Raw genomic sequence first — 15,209 nt, forward strand, 5'->3', positions numbered from 1 at the left:
GGGAAGGCTGACCCCTCCATAGGCTGCATGGCACCCTCCTATAGAGTGGTCTGATCCCTGCCATAAGCCTGGCCCCCAGCCCTGGCACCCTGGACCTCTGATGGGATGGGATGAGGAGCACAGCCCCAAGGCAGGGAAAGCAGAGGGCAGCCTCTGAGCCCACACCAGCCACCACATGCACCAGTGGATTTGTGGGCATGTTCCTGAAGCCGGGCAAGCACTGCTTCTCCGCTCACCTCTGCATCAGCATCACACATGAACCTGGCCCCATGGCTCGGGACCTACCCACTCCTGGCACAGCGCCGCAGAGACACCCGCTGCAGGATCAGGCATTGCTGGCCCAGTGCATTGCCCCAGCTGGTTGCACAGGGCTCTGTGGGTCACCAGTTCTCTAGCTCCTGACATCCCAAATTCCCCCGGATGATGACAGGGTGGCAGACATCCCACCAGGCCAATTGCATCTCTTCCTTCCAGCTTCTACATCCCCTTGCCAGCCTGGGAACAGGGCATGTGGCTTCCCTGGAGGGGTGTCTCAGGAAGCCCAGAAGCTTCCAACTCTGCTCTGTCTCTCAGGGGCTGTGAGAGTCAGAGGTGATGCCTGGAGAAAAGGTGATGCAGCAGCCCTGCAGACTTGGATGGGAGGGGGTTTGCTGGGTGGTTTCCCCTCTCACCAGCCCCCTACAGATGCAAGAGGACACAGGTCACAGCACCTCTCTATTTATTGAAGATCAATCCCTCCCCAGCCAGCGCAGAGCCCTGCATGCCCAGCTCTTCTGCACCCATTGGGCCAAAGTCCTGCTCCGGAGAATGGGGGTACCTCCTTGGACCCAGGGGGAGAGGTGCAGGGCTGCCTCTCACTCAGTGCCCAGGGCTCCCAGCCCTATTGTCCCTTCTCCTGCTCCACCTCCCATCCAGCTTTGTCCCTGGGGATGCCCCCACCTATGGAAGGTGTCCCACTAAGCCCTGCACGCTAGGGGCTGAAGCCACAGTGAAGCTGGAGCATTAAACTTGGATGTGACCAGCAGGACATGGGCTTGTGTGCAGGGTGTGGGGACAGTCCTGCTCTGTGGTGTGGTCCTTGGGCAGTGGGGAGAGGGGAGGGCTGCAGGGGCCAGGCAGTGCGGCCTTCGGGCTCTGGCCTTGCCCTGAGGGCTGGCTGTGCCCCCCACACCTGCCCCTGGCACCTCCAACCCCAGAGTCCTGCCCTGGCCAGGAGCTAACGCATGAAGTGCATCTGCTCTCCAGACCAAGGCTTCTCCTGAGGTCTGGAGGAAGCCACCACCAGCAGGAGGTGTAGGAGGGATAGAGGAAGAGAAGGCTTTGGAGACAAAGGTGGGGGATCGAGGAGCAGCAAGGAGGGTCCCCTTTCCCTGCCCCTGTCCAGGGGGACACTCACCCGTGGATGCCACTGCCCTTGGGCCCTGGCTCCTGGCTCCTCTCTGCAGGGAGAGGTGAGGGCAGGCACAGGCTGGGGACAGAGCTAAGTATGTTCATGGGGTGGGCAGAATGTTGCAAAAGAAAGGGGGGCCATGGTCCCTGCCAGGAGGAGAGCCCTTGGTTTTCCCTTCCATTCACACTCTGGGTATCCATGTGCACTCCCAGGATGATGGATCCCTCCTCATCCTAAATTTAGATGGCTTCTCTCCTCCAGCCACCCACCTCAGGGAACCAACCCAGCTACCCTGCAAGCACCCTTTGCCCACCACACCACTCTCCAAATCTAAAAGGGGGCAACTGAGAGCAGGGCCTGATCCCACCCCCCATCCCTCCCTGCTAAGCTCCACAGCCCCATGCTGCCAGGGACATGTGCCTGGCACCGCTGAGCCTCTAATGGTAATGGTTGTTCATGTTGTTGAGGTGAGAGGCTGCCATGGCGCTGAACGGGGCAGAGGGCTGCAGCCCGTGCCCCGGGTAGAGGGATGGGCTGGAGCCAGGCCAGTAGGAGAAGCTGGCCGGTGTCACCCCCGAGGTCATGAGGTTGAGTTTGGAGATGCCCGAGAAGGGCAGCGGGGCCAGGTTTCCCTGGAATTTGTAGAGGGTGTGATCGGGAGCAGCTGGCTGGCACACCTGAGCCAGCCCATGGAAGTCGAACTTGTAGGCATAGCGCTTGCCGTGGACCTTGGTCATGATGTTCTTGTCGTAGTAGTAGCGCAGCGCCCGGCTCAGCTTGTCATAATTCATGTTGGGTTTGCTCTTCCGCTCGCCCCAGCGCCGCGCCACCTCGTCGGGGTCGATCAGCTTGAACTCCCCGTTCGTGCCTTCCCAGGCGATGCAGTTGAGGTTGGCCCGGTCCGAGAGCAGCTCCAGCAGGAACTGCCACAGCTGGATCTGCCCGCTGCCTGCAAGGCCGGGCCCCAGAGAGGTTAAAGCTCCCTCTCAGGGCACAAAGAATGGGGCGAGATGTGCCCCGGCCTCCTTGACCCCCTGCTATGTTGCCCCCTCCCAGACCCAGGTTTCAGATGCAGCTCATTGCATTTTTCCTGCTCTAAAAACACAGAAGATGGGAAGGAGGTCGTGTCCTTGCAGCATCCCTACCCCATCCTGCACCCCAAGCAAGAGGAGGGGAGATTGCCCATGCACCTCAGGACAGGGGTAGGATGCTCAGAGGTCAACGCGGGCTGCTATGGGTCTGGATCCAGGGTCCACACATCCCTCCCCCCCGATTCACACCCTACTGAAGATGAATACCTGCTCATTTGCTTTGGTGTGAGGATCTGGCCTGGCTCTTTCATCTGGAGCCCCAAGAAGAAGCTATCTTGGCAGTACCCTGATCTATCCCAGAACAAATATTCCCCACTGCCACCTCTGCTTGAAACTGGGCTGTTTTCACAGCACAGCTCCTGCTCATCTCTAGGGGCACTGTGCCCTACAAGGATGTCTCCATGGTGAGCTGAAGTCAGGGTGCAACACTGCTGTGACCTGCACCCCTGACAGGCACAGGCAGGTACAGGGAAAGGAGAGACCAGGGCAGGGCAGGACAGGACCTGCTGTGGCTTTGAATCAGGCACCAATGCTTCTTATTTCCAGAGGAAAACTGTCCTCTCTGAGCCATGGCCATTGCACCCACAGCTTGCACTGAGGAGCACCCTTGCTGGATGCCTGAGATGCTCCTGTACCAGGCTGTACACACACAGGAGCTTGGCACACCTGGACATGCCCATGGCAAGGCACAAGGACAGGATCTGCTGAGTCTGGCCAGAGGTCATGAGAGGAGAGGGTCCCTGGAGCTTAGGGTGATGAGCAGTCCCACTTCTGGGTCCCAGCCACCCTGCAGAGCAGCTCTGCACTTACCTAGACCCCCTTCTATGCTCCCCTCCCCTCAAACAGCACCCCCTGCACATCCCTGCCTCTGACCCTGGCCCTTGCAGCACAGGCTCTTCCCACGACAAAGGAATTGTCTTCCCATTTCACCCTCTTCCCTATGATATTCTGCAACTATTTTGTCTAAAGGTGCTTGGATCCCACATAGAGGTTTAGCACCCACAACCGCTGCACCAGGCAGTCCCACAGCTCAGCTACGTTTCCCACTAAGAACCACCTTGTCCTGCTTGTTCCGTGCCCACCTATTTTATCTGGAGCCCCCCAATTCTTGTTCTGGAAGAAGGGAACAGCCATTCCCCATCCATCCCCATTCCACCAAACCCCACTCAGACATCCTGATCCAAGCAGATGAGCCCAGGTCTTTCCAAAGTATTGTACTTCCAAATTCACCATCCTGAGACCAAGCTGGGGGAATCTCTCCTCCCTAGGTTACCCCCTCAGTCCTCACCCTGGGCTCCTGCTATCCTCCACCCGTGCAAGGAGGGCAGGAGGGTGTTGTTGGGGTGCAGCTGGGTGGGGTGGCAAGGCTCAATCCTGCCTGCTGCAGGGTGCTATGCTGCAGTGCCCAGCAGCTCCCCAAGGAAACCTCCAGGGATCCAAAAAGGTCCTTCTTGCCGCAGTGCGCAGAGTATGGCTAGGGCAGAGTCCGCAGTGCAGATGCAAAAAGGCCCCCTCCCCAGTCCCAGCTTTGCCCCTCAACCCCCTAAGCCAGGACTTCCCTTTTCCCTCTCAGAGCATCCCCTGGCCCCTGTCTCCTTGCCACACAGGCAAGCTGCATGGCCCAAATACCACAGTGCCCGGTGGCCAGTGCTGCTGCACTCACAGCTGGCTCCGGGCTGCACCCCGGCCAGCCCTCGGCCGAGCCGCGGGACCCCTGCATGGTTTTCCCTGAACGGGTGGATCCAGCACTCAGGGATCCATCCTCTCCCAGCCGAACCAAGCCGTGCCCTGCCTGAGCTCCAGCCCCTCACCGGCAGCTCCTTCCCGGGTGGTATCTCACGTACCATAGAATCACAGAATCAACTAGGTTGGAAGAGACTTTAAGATCACCACGTCCAACCTTTATCCCAGGGCTGCCAAGTTCACCGCTAAACCATGTCACTAAATCCCCCCTCATGTCACCTCATTCCGCCACTCCCAGGAGCGGGTCCCCCGAGCCCAGATTAACTCGCCCAGATTAACTCGCCCAGCTCCCGGGCTGGTTGGCAGCTCCCTCCCCGTCGGATATTCCCGGAGCACCGGGGGGACCCTGGCTGGGACCCCGCACCCGACCCGCTGCGGGGCTCCGGGAGCGCTGGGCACCCCGTTCCGTTTTGCTGCAACGGGACGGCAGGTCCCGGCCCTCGGGGCTCGGCCGCTCTCCCCGGCGGTTCAGGCGGCGGGATGCCCCCGGCTCGAGTCATCCGGAGCAGAAGGGAGCGGGACACAGGGGCGGGAAGGGGGCCTCGATGGCTGCGGGGCAGGGAGGATACGTGTGCCCCGGGGGTGCCGGCTCCGGGCGGCCGAGGGAAGGGGCAGCGGGGCTCTTACCTTTCTGCACGCCGGGGCTGAGAGACCCCCACGCCTGGCTCTTCCCGTCTTTGAACAAAGTTTCCCCGACTGGATCTGGGGGGGGAAAAAGGGGCGCGGGTGGGGATGGAGGGGGGGGCTGGAGCCAGGCGGTACCGCGAACCCCGGCGCCCACCCGCGGGCAGCCTCCCCGCAGCCCCCGGCCGCTCCCCCTCGCTTGCCCCGCCGCCGCGGCGAAGCCAGGAAACGCGTCCAGGAAAAAGGAAATCCGATTTCCGACCGAGCCGGGGAAGCTTTTAAATAGGAATAGAAAATCCCGCGGGCTGGGGCAGGGAGAAGAGAAGGAGAGAGGGAGAGAGCTGCGGGGCAGGGGGAGAGAGAGAGGAGGCGGGTGGGGTGGAAGGATGGTTGGCAAGAGCAGCGGTTGGAAGGAAGGACCAGTGCTGGTGTTTGGAGAGTGGACGGCTGGGGAAAGGAGAGATAGATGGATAGGTGGACAGATGGAAGGACAGAAGGGAGGATGGATGAGTGGGTAGAGGGAAGGATTAGAAAGAGGGGAGGAAGGACAAGAGGTAGACAGAAGGAAGGGCAGGTAATGGGGAAGATGGGGAAGAACGGGCTGATGGAAGGGTAAATGGAGGGGATGGAAGGTAGCGGGGACAGAAAGAGAGACAGAGGGACAGGTGGGTGGGGTGGAAGGATGGATGGAAGCACAGAGAAAGGGTGGGTATGTGGAAGGATGGGTTGGAAGGACAAAAGGGTGGATGGAGTGATGGAAGGACAGGGGGACGGTGGGTGGGTGAAGCATGGAAGGGAAGATGGGTGTGCGGGCATGGAAGGCTGTGAGGGCAGCTGGAAGGAAGGAAGAAGGGATAGTTGTGGGGCCGGAAGCCAGGAAGGAAGGATGGACAGAGAGAGAGGGGAAGGCAGGGTGGGCGCTGAGGGAGACGGGCAGAGAAGAGCCCCGGGGCAGCGGCGAGGCCGGGTGCTGTGCGGTGCACGGCGCTGTGGCGGGGCCGGGGGGTCCGCCCGTACCTGGCAGGTACATGTTGAGCAGCAGTGGCACCGCTCCGGCGCCGTGTCTCATGGCAGCTGTGGGGGCGGCCCGCAGGCTGCATGTTTTAATATTCCTGCCCCTATTATTATTATTATTATTCCACTTTATCAGGGAGCAGCTGATGGCGAATAAATGGCAGCGGGACGGGCAGGGGACGGGCAGGGGCCGGGGGAGGCGGGGGGGGGGGGGGGAGTTTCCAGGCAACTCGCAGGGGCTCGGGGCCCCGGCTCCAGCAATTTCCTCCGCTGTAATTAAAGCGGGCGCTGCCCCCCCCTCACCCCCCCCCGCTATCGGGCCCGCATCAGACTTTAATCACGGCTGCGGGTTTCTATGGAGAGCGGCTCGGGCCGCTTCCTGCATCTTCCGCCTCCTTAACTCTTCGCAAACACAGCACTGCCATCCCAGCTGGGAGCGGGGCTCGGACACTGCCGGGAGACCACTCGGGCCTGGCCTTCCACCAGCATCCCGCTCCCCACATGGCACGGCTGGCCGGTGGGCACAGTGGTCTCCACATTGCCCTCCACATCTCACTGCTCGGCACTGGCATCATCCCGCCTGCCTCCATCCTTCCAAGCCACCCGTGCTGCCAGCCACAGGGCTCTGCGCCTGCCCCTTCTCCAGCTCTGGGGTCCTCGGCGCAGTCCTGGGGTCCCCTTGCAGCTCCCAGAGCGCTGGAGTGGGCCAGTTGTGTCCCCACCATGTCCCTCCATCTCCAGGACACTGGTAATGGGATCACTTTGCAGTGCCCAGAGCTCCAGTGTGGGTTATAAGTGCATCTCCAGCGGTTGGTGGCACTAGCTCTGCCACCTACTTGGCTTCTCCATGCCCTTCTGGACAGCCCTTGCCATCCTGGGGTGCGCAGCCCTGTTCTGATCTCTTGCCCATCTTTATTAGGACCTGTAGAAACTGGGTGACCCCCAGCACCCACCCAAACCTGCATGGTCCCATCTTCACCAGCTTGTCCTGGGCAGCCCTTGGTGTTGTGAAGATGGGAGGGCAATTCGGAGAGAAACTTGTAACAGCAAAAGGGTCTGGGGTGATCTTGGCTCCCAAAAGACACATCTGGCCATGTTTTGCCCCATCACACATGGCTCCAGCTGCTACATGCAGCTGCAGGGTCCCAGTGGCAACTCTGCACCCCCGGCCAAGACCCTCTGCCAGCACCTCACAGCTTGAGGCAGCCAAACAGCATGCCAACAGTGGGCACCAGCTCTGTTTCATGAGTCCAGTGCTGTACAGCCGAGCCACCCATCAGCCCATGACCTCTCCTGCGGTGTTTCATGGATGTCGAGTAAAAGGATGAGCTCTCGTAATGGACTTAGCTGAATTTCTTGAAAGTGGTCATCATGAGACATGAATCCAACGGAAACCAGGATATGGCCATGTCAGACCCACAATTATTATTTATACTGCCGCCAAAATGTGCCTTGCATATGAAGAAGCCGCATCCCACGGGAGCAATGCTCAGCCAGGGTGCCACAGTCCAACGAGGCTGGTGGCTGCTCCTGGGTGGGGGTGTCCAAAGGGTTTAGGAAACAGGGGAACCCATGGGTGCTGAGCTGGGCTCTGGGTGCTCCACCCCTGCTGCTCATCTTCATGAGGGACAGAGAGCAGATGCTGGCAGGGGGATACATCAGCAGAGCCTGTGATACTCCCCCACCAGTTCCCCACCAATCCTGCTTGTGTGTAATAGCCCTTAAAAAGATTTTCTTCCCCTAGCTTGTGCCCTGAGCTCCCCTGACCCCTGCAGTGGGTGTCCCAGCTCTGCACAGCCCAGCAGGCCTGGCTGCTCCCCCCATCCCTCTTCTCCACAGCCCCCCAAGTGCGGCTCCCCCAGCAGCAGCTCCGCAGCCTCCCAGACTTGCTTTCGCTGCCTGAGTCACTGCAACAAAACGCAGGCAACGGAAAACAAGCCCCAGAGACAGCGGTGGGAGGTGGGCAGGGGGCTGGACCCACCGAGCCCCTCTCTCCTGACAGCCCCAGTGACCAGGATCCTCCTCCAGCAAACCTGCATGGCAGAGGGCAGGGAAGGAGGAGTCTGGGCTGAGGGACACCACAACATCCCATAATTGGGGAAGCAGTTTGGGATCAGCCTGAGAAGCAGGAGCTGGAGGTGGGGAGGCTGTGGGGGGCACTGGGGATGGGACTCCTGGTTCCCTGGGAAAGCTAGGGACTCCCTGGTTCCCTGGGAAAGCTGGGGGAGAGGTGTTACAGCAGGGTGTGAGGGGACTGGGGGCTTTGGGTGACCTGGGGGCTGAGGGGTGTAAAGGAGCGAGGAGTGTAGGGTCCCAGGGTCTGGGGAGCCCTGAGAGATGTGACTGCAGGTTCATGGGAGAGCTGGGACTTGGGGGAGCTGGGGCAGACCCACAGGATGGGGAGGGGGGCAGGGTACATGAGGAATCCAGGGACCCAGGCGGCCATGGGGGACCCAGGAAATAGAGCTTTGGGTTCATGGGGGATCTGGGAGATGTGGGCTTCAGGGGACAGAGCCCGGACACATGGAGCACCCAGCTGGCAGCAGCAGCAGGTCCCTCCGGCCGCAAGCAGGCAGTTTGTCCCCCACCCCCAACCCAGCACTCTCCCCTACCCCAGGATGGAGCAATAAGGACTCCATATTTTGCTGCAACCCCCACAGCTCCCCCTCCCCCCCCATCGCTGCCCTGTGCTCAGGTGCCCGGGACAACTTCACCTGCGTGCGGGTGTCGTGGAGCAGAGCGCAGCTGACGTGGCCTTGTGCGGGCTGCAGCCCGGCCGGGTGTGCAGGAATGTGTTTGTGCAGGGGGAGAGGCCGCTGCCATGGGGCCTGGCGGGGTGGGGCCAGTGGGGACACAGGGGCGACAGGGGAGGGATGGGGGGCACCCCGCAGTGGGGATACACAGGGTGCTGCGGGCTTTGTAATGGCACACACTGGGGTACCAGGGGAGAGGGAGCGGGGACATGCATGGGCACTCTTGTGGGCAAGCTCATGTGTGTAGTGCACACGCTTACACACACATACACACACAGAGGCCAGAGCTGGTGTCTCTGTGCTGCCCTGGGTGCAGGCTGTGCACACACTGACCCCCCAGCCCAGTCCTTCCCAGTCTCCAGAACCCTTCTGGGGCACCCACAGCCCCAAAGCCAAGCATGCTTGCAGCAAGGTGGGCATCCGGGGACCCGGGTGTCCAAGCCACTCACTAGTGTCCCACTGTCCTGAGGCTTTAGAGGGGATGTCCTGGGCATGGGCAGCGCCTCGGGAGTGGAGGCCTGCGCCCCGGGAGGGCTCGGGGGTTGGAGAAGAAGAGGAGGCAGGGAAAGGGTGCTGGAAGAGAAGGAGGAGGAGGCTGGGTGGGACTCCTGGTGTGCCCGGGCGGAGCCGGATCTGGATGCTGGCACGGATGTGCCAGCGTGGCCAGGCTGGGGTGGGGGGGACCCGGACCATAAGGGTGCTGGGAGCCCCCTGCCCGCTGCGGGAGACTGCCCCTGTACCCTGCACCCCCACACAAGCCTTGTACATCCCCTCTATAAACCAGTGCCCCCAACCCTGCCCCAACTGCGGCCATCCCATTTGTGGCAGCCACTCCTTCAGGTGACTCCAGTGTTCCTCTTCCCCCGCGGGCCCGCAGCAGGGAGGGACCCCCCGCTCTTCCAAACCGGGGTGCAGAGAGAGGGGACCTCATGTTCACAGTCTTTGTAGCAATCACCTTCCCTGGCACTGAGCCTGGGAGGAGGACCCAGGGCACAAACCCTGCTGGATGTTCCAGCTCATCTCTCCTTTGCCCAGTAGGGCCAGTAAGTTCCCATTTCGCCAGCTGGAGCATCATGCAGGTGGGAATCATTCTGCATCCCCTGCACTCACTGTGCATGGACCAGAGGTGGGGTGCAAAGAACTCAGTCCAGGGTGGAGGTGGCCATGGGTCCAAAACCAGCTGGGGAAGGAGAAATCCCTTCCAGCTGCTGAGATCTGGGGGGCAGCAGGGCTGGGGCAGGCACCCTGCCTCCCACTGCACAGGGGGTCCCCAGGCCCGGCAGGACTCCAAGGAGCAAAGCAGAGGCAGAAGCACCCTTTTTTTTTTTTCTGACAAATGCCTTTATTTGCTACTGGATCGAGATCTATTGCACAGCAGCCTGGAGGCTGTTGGGTGCGCGGCCCTGCCCCTGCTCAGTGCTGGACGCGGCGGATGGATTGGATCTGGTTGGTGTGGGCCTGGCTGCTGTATTCGTTGTACTTCTTGAACTCACCATTCTGTCTGTCCCGCTCCAGCACGTACTGGTAGCCCCTGTATCCCGGGTACTGGTATGCCACCCACCTGCAGGCAGACCCCTGGCTCAGAGCCCTAGGCCACATCCTCCCATCCCATCCCATCTCATCCCATCCCATCCCATCCCATCCCATCCATCCCTATCCTTGCTCTGAGAGTGGAGGGACAGAAAACACCCCATGGCTAGGATTTCCAAGGGAAGGAGAGCAGGCAGGCACTCTTCCTTTTTGGAGTCCCCTTTCTCCATCCTTGGAGCTATGCTATGGAGGGAGGTGCTCTCTTTAACCTCTGCTCTTGCCCCCTCCCCGGTGAGACTCACGCTCCAGCGTTCACTTTGATGGATGCCACCTCCTTGTTGCCCCAGCCCATGGCCTGCAGTGAGGGGTAGTCATCGCTCAGCTCAAACTTGTGCCCCTGGAAGTTCTCAGCCTCGTAGAGGGTGGCTTTGCTGTCATTGTGGTTCTGCAGAGGGAGAGAGCGGGGATGGGGTGGCTTGCACAGGATTAGGGGATGTGGCATCACAGGGGGACACACCAAAGCACTGTGGGAAGCCTGGTACCATGCCCAGCTTCGGTGCAAAGCATGGGGGTGTCCTTCAGCCTGGTACCCCCTCATCAGGACACCTCAGGGCTGCCCAAGGATGCTGCTCTCATGTCCCTGTGGTCCCAATGCACAGCTGCCAGTGAGGATGGCAGTGGCCACATCCTCTGCACACACCCGGGTTCCTGCCCTGAGCATCCTCATGCTGCCCGAGGCTGCAGGAGGGTTACAGGGCAAGGCAGGCCGCTGAGAGCAATCCCCCAGCTCTGTGGGGCTGTGCTGGGTGCTGGGCACCGAGGGGTTAATTGCTGGGGCACTGAGATGTGGCACTGTCCCCCACGCCCAGCCCCCACACGCATCTATCTGCACCGAGGAGCAGTCCTGCCAGTAAGGAGTGATCTTATCGCATCCCCTTTATTAAAGCCCAAGCATATCTGCCTGGTGATTATTAAAAGTTGGGGGGGGACCCCCCGCTCGGAGGCGCAGACGTGCCGCTATTGCAAGCACCAGCGTCTCTGCAGATGGAGCGATAGAGGCTGCAGCTGCCTGGGCACGGCTCGGCTCAGCTCAGCTTGGCTCAGGTACCCCAGGCGGGAGGGGGACAGAGCCCTCACTCCAAAGCAGCAGCATCCCTGCGGTCCTGCCAGATCCTCTCTGCTTACCCCATCCCTGGGTATCTGAGTGGAGGGACAAGACCTGGGAACTCCAGCCTGGGATGTGGCTTTCCACTGCACAAAGAAGGAGCTGGGGGTGGTGTTTCAGGCTAAATTTTAGCCCTAAAGAGCATCCCAGGATACTTGCAGGGAGGTGGGAGCCAGTGGGTGCAGCCACTGCCCCATGGCACCTCTGTGTGTGCCTCACCCCTCCACCCTGTATCCCACATAACGCATCCTGCTGTCTGTCCTTCATCTCCCTCCATGCTGGTCTGCCAGGGGGAGGCTCTGCCAGCCCCAGAGCACCGCTGGTGTCCCCACAACTCACTGCGCACTTGATGGGCCGGAAGGAGAGGAGGTGCTCGGTCCGGTAGCCACTGTTCCCGCTCCAGGCCTCCCACCGGGGATAGTCGCCCTTCTCCAGGATAAACTGCTGCCCCTGGTACTCAGGGTACTCGAAACCCACCCAGCTGGAAGGGAGAGGAGGAAAGCCCTCAGAGATGCGCATTGCAGCGGCCGGGTCCAGCCCAGGGCTGGGTTCTCCTTCCCATGCAGGGGATAGAAGTGTCCTGGCAGGGTGTGATTCGGGGTCCTTGCTAGCAGAAAACATTCCAGACTTTTGAGAGTGGGACCCCTCTCCCCAAGGCCACACCATTGCCTCTGAGCTGTGCCTCAGCTCGGCAGGGTCTCCCTGCTTTGCAGATGGGGAAACTGAGGCACTATGCAGGGAATGCAAGGAGGGAGGTTGCAGGGTGAGGCTGTGTTGGAGCTGAGGAAGGACTCGGGTGTCCTGGCTCCCTGGCAGCTCCTGACAGTCCACTGGGAGCAGTGGGTTTGCCGAAGCGGGGTGCACCAAGGGGCTACAGGGCTGGCGGGGCACTTACGGGCCAGACTCCACCTTGATGGAGCGGATCTTGCGGAAGCTGCGCTCCATGATGCTGGGGCACTCCATGAGGAACTCGCAGCGCTTGCCCTGGAAGCTCTCCTCCTCCCACACCGTGATCTTGTACTGCCCCAGGGTGTCCATGGCTTCACTGCTGGTCATGCGGATCACTCAGCTGCTGGCAGAGCCCCTCACATCACCCCAGGCAGATGCCCCCCATCAACCTGCAGCCACCCTGCTGCCTGCCACCAAGCTTGGGGTGCAGGCAGTGCCACCCTCGCATGTCCCATGCTACCAGCCCCTTGCCCTCTCAGGCTGGCACGGGGGATGCTTCCCATTCCCCTTCCCCTGGTGCTGGGGCATCTCCGTCCAGTGACCCCCAAGTTGCAGGGGGCACTTGCAATGCCCCATCTCTCCATGTGATGTACGTGGGGCTATCTCAGTTTCTCAGCTCCCAAGCTCCCTGCGATAACTCCTGGGGGTCAGCCTGGTGAGGTGGCACTGTACCCAGTGCAGGGGGTGGCAGTGACCCCGACTCAGATGCAACCGTGGGGTGCAGCTCTGAGGTGGGGCAGCCTGGCTCTTGTAAAGATGTGTGCCAGTATCCCTCTGCCTGCACAGGGTCCCCCTGCTCTGCCCCACAGCAGCCCGCGGCTTGCCCTTCCCCAGATGTGCATTGGGTGGGGGGCTTGGTGTGGGGAGTGAATGGAGCATGGCAGCGCCTGTGCAGTGGGGGGGCTCGGGGGCTCACAGCTTGGTACTTACTTGGTCGGCAGGGCAGGGCACAGAGGCGAAGGTGGCGGTGCCGGCGCTGGCTTTTCCCCTCACCCTTTATAGGCGGGCGCCGAAGTGCCGATGGTGCAGGCGGGCAGGGCGCTGTGTCAGCAGGCAGGGGACGGGGGGGACGGAGTGCGCACCCACCCCGGGCTCCGGCTGTCCATTCCACTTAGGCAGCGTGGCGAGAGCGGCCCCCCCGCGCCCTGCAGGGTGACAATGAAAGTGCTGGGCTGTGTTTGCGCAGGGCTCAGGGCACAATGGGCAAAGGGCCTGATGCGATGCTTTCCTTTCTGCCCCCGGACAATGTCCCTGCTTGGCCTGGGATTAGGGACCCAGCCTTTCCCAGGGCACCAGCAGACTTTCGCAAGGCTGAGGCTGGTGGGAAGGAGGTGCCAGGGTGATGCGGGGATTTGCCACGTGGGAGCTGAGGGGCACTGATGTCCTCACACTGGGGTGCAGGGCTGCTTGGAGCTGTATTTTCCTCTCTGCCACCACAGGTCCCTCCTCCAGCCAGCCTCTGTCTTGCATGTCCTGAGCTGGCAGAGCAGGGCAGGGCCTCGGCCTGCACAGGCAGGGCTCTGTGTGGGGTCTGAGAAGGTTAGGGTGAGCGAGAGGGGTGGTAGAGGTGTTGGCACAGCCACAGCTTGGTTCGTCCCTGCTCTGGGAGATGTAACACCCCTCAGAGGTTCCTGTGTTGGCTCTGCACAGGGCACTGGTGGACTCTGGTTACATGCCACTCCCTTGCAATGCCTTGGGCATGTCCTCTGGCCTGCCAAAGGGCTCCCTGTGCTCCCCACACACCTCCTGCTGAGGCAGGGGACACCATGCTCTGGGGCAAAGCCGTGTCCTTCACCTGGGCAGCAGGAACCCTGCCTGGGACTGTGCCGTGCCATGCAGACATCCCCAGCGGCTCCCACCAGGACCTTTGCTGAATAAGGCCAACACAGGTTGGAAAGGAATTGGAGGAGGGTGTCCTGCTGAGCCGTGAAATCCTGGGTCTCTTGGCAGCAGTGTTTCCTGCAGCACCCCTGCATGGCCTGCAGTGAGGCCAGGCACTCCCCTCCTTCGGCTGGGCAGGAGGGGCAAGGGCTGGCCCAGAGCACCCCAAACCTTCCCAGGGAAACCGCAGCTCTCCTGGGGGTCCTGAGCATGGGGTCAGCATGCCAAGGAAGCCCAGCAGTGCTGGTGATGGATGGTGCAGCGTGGGCAGCTGGGGGTGATGGTAGGACTCCTGGCATATCTGCCCCATTCTCATCAGGAACTGCGGACTGCGGGGTGACACCAGGGAGGGGCTGGGGCCAGGACTCGTGGGTCCTCTCCATGTTCCCCCACTGCTCGGCAAGGCGCCGGGCGGCATTTCCGTCCCTGCTCCGAGGCTGCTGCGGGCCGCGCCGATGCCTGCGGGTCCCAGCAGAGGGTGCAGCCTGGCAGCGGTTGGAGCTGGCTCCGGCCAAGGGACGCTGGTGGCTCTCGGCCGGGGACAGGCGCCGGGGAGGCGACCCTCAGCTTGCGACGCCCTGAGTGCTCGTAACAGGGTGGGGGGAGGCCCCCTGGGAGCGGTCTGGGGGAGCAGAGGATGGAGGGAAGGATGGGGATGCTCGCCGGGGACGGAAGGGGGTGATTGGAGGTAAGCAGCCCCCCAGGATGCAGCCCAGTGGCCTGGCATATCCCTCAGAGGGCTGGGGATAGGTTTGGGCAGCACTTAGGTATGCCAGCACCTTGGGGTGAGATGCAGAACTAGCACACTGCAGAGTCCCCCTACATATGGGCTGTGTGAGCAGAGCTATGGGGCACTGGTTAGTTTGGGGTACTATGGGGTGTGAGGGGGATTATGGGGTGTAACACACTGTGGGGTGTATTACAGAGCCCCAGGGCTGAGACGCCCTAGGATATGTGGAATGCTGTGGGCTGTTACAAGGTGTGCATGGGGTGTGCGGGGCACTGTGTAGAATCTATGCTATAGAATCTATGGGGCACTGATGGTGTGCCAGGAAGGGCACAGAAGCAGCTCAGTCACCCCCATACAACTCTTTGGATAAAAACATTGGTGCAGACTGTGCCACTTCCTCCCTTCTCAGCGTGTCCCACATGCTGGGATGTGCTCAGCACCTTTGGGTCAGCCACATGGGAGCCAAAGCCATGTCTAGGGACAGTGGATCAGGGGGTGACCCACGAGGGGCCTCCCTACTGCACGCCAGGATGCTGATGCAGCCTGGCCTCCTGGGCAT

The 15,209-nt window shown here is 61.5% G+C and overlaps 2 protein-coding genes across 2 annotated transcripts; both read right to left on the reverse strand.

The window, feature by feature from the left end:
- Positions 1-701: 701 nt before the first annotated feature.
- On the reverse strand, positions 702-5,948 carry FEV (FEV transcription factor, ETS family member). Its single transcript, XM_030488086.1, has 3 exons — positions 5,866-5,948; positions 4,852-5,153; positions 702-2,339 (listed from the first exon to the last, which is right to left on the reverse strand). Exons 1-3 carry the CDS (start codon positions 5,946-5,948, stop codon positions 1,828-1,830), a joined length of 897 nt encoding a protein of 298 aa, XP_030343946.1. The 3' UTR covers positions 702-1,827.
- A 3,998-nt stretch (positions 5,949-9,946) lies between these two features.
- On the reverse strand, positions 9,947-13,008 carry CRYBA2 (crystallin beta A2). Its single transcript, XM_030487142.1, has 5 exons — positions 12,970-13,008; positions 12,206-12,379; positions 11,650-11,791; positions 10,448-10,590; positions 9,947-10,176 (listed from the first exon to the last, which is right to left on the reverse strand). Exons 2-5 carry the CDS (start codon positions 12,364-12,366, stop codon positions 10,029-10,031), a joined length of 594 nt encoding a protein of 197 aa, XP_030343002.1. The 5' UTR covers positions 12,367-12,379; positions 12,970-13,008; the 3' UTR covers positions 9,947-10,028.
- Positions 13,009-15,209: the final 2,201 nt, after the last annotated feature.

The sequence above is a fragment of the Strigops habroptila genome, chromosome 5, assembly GCF_004027225.2.
Source record: "Strigops habroptila isolate Jane chromosome 5, bStrHab1.2.pri, whole genome shotgun sequence".
Lineage (NCBI taxonomy): Eukaryota > Metazoa > Chordata > Aves > Psittaciformes > Psittacidae > Strigops > Strigops habroptila.

Excerpts from the sequence above, each read along its gene's own strand:
- FEV (XM_030488086.1), bottom strand. The coding sequence starts at position 5,948 with ATGCAGCCTGCGGGCCGCCCCCACAGCTGCCATGAGACACGGCGCCGG. Across the intron at positions 5,154-5,865 it reads GCTCAACATGTACCTGCCAG|CCCGCGGGATTTTCTATTCC; the intron begins GTACGGGCGGAC and ends TCCCTGCCCCAG. Across the intron at positions 2,340-4,851 it reads CAGCCCCGGCGTGCAGAAAG|GCAGCGGGCAGATCCAGCTG; the intron begins GTAAGAGCCCCG and ends CCGGCCTTGCAG.
- CRYBA2 (XM_030487142.1), bottom strand. The coding sequence starts at position 12,366 with ATGACCAGCAGTGAAGCCATGGACACCCTGGGGCAGTACAAGATCACG. Across the intron at positions 11,792-12,205 it reads ATCAAGGTGGAGTCTGGCCC|CTGGGTGGGTTTCGAGTACC; the intron begins GTAAGTGCCCCG and ends TCTCCCTTCCAG. Across the intron at positions 10,177-10,447 it reads ATCAAAGTGAACGCTGGAGC|GTGGGTGGCATACCAGTACC; the intron begins GTGAGTCTCACC and ends GTCTGCCTGCAG.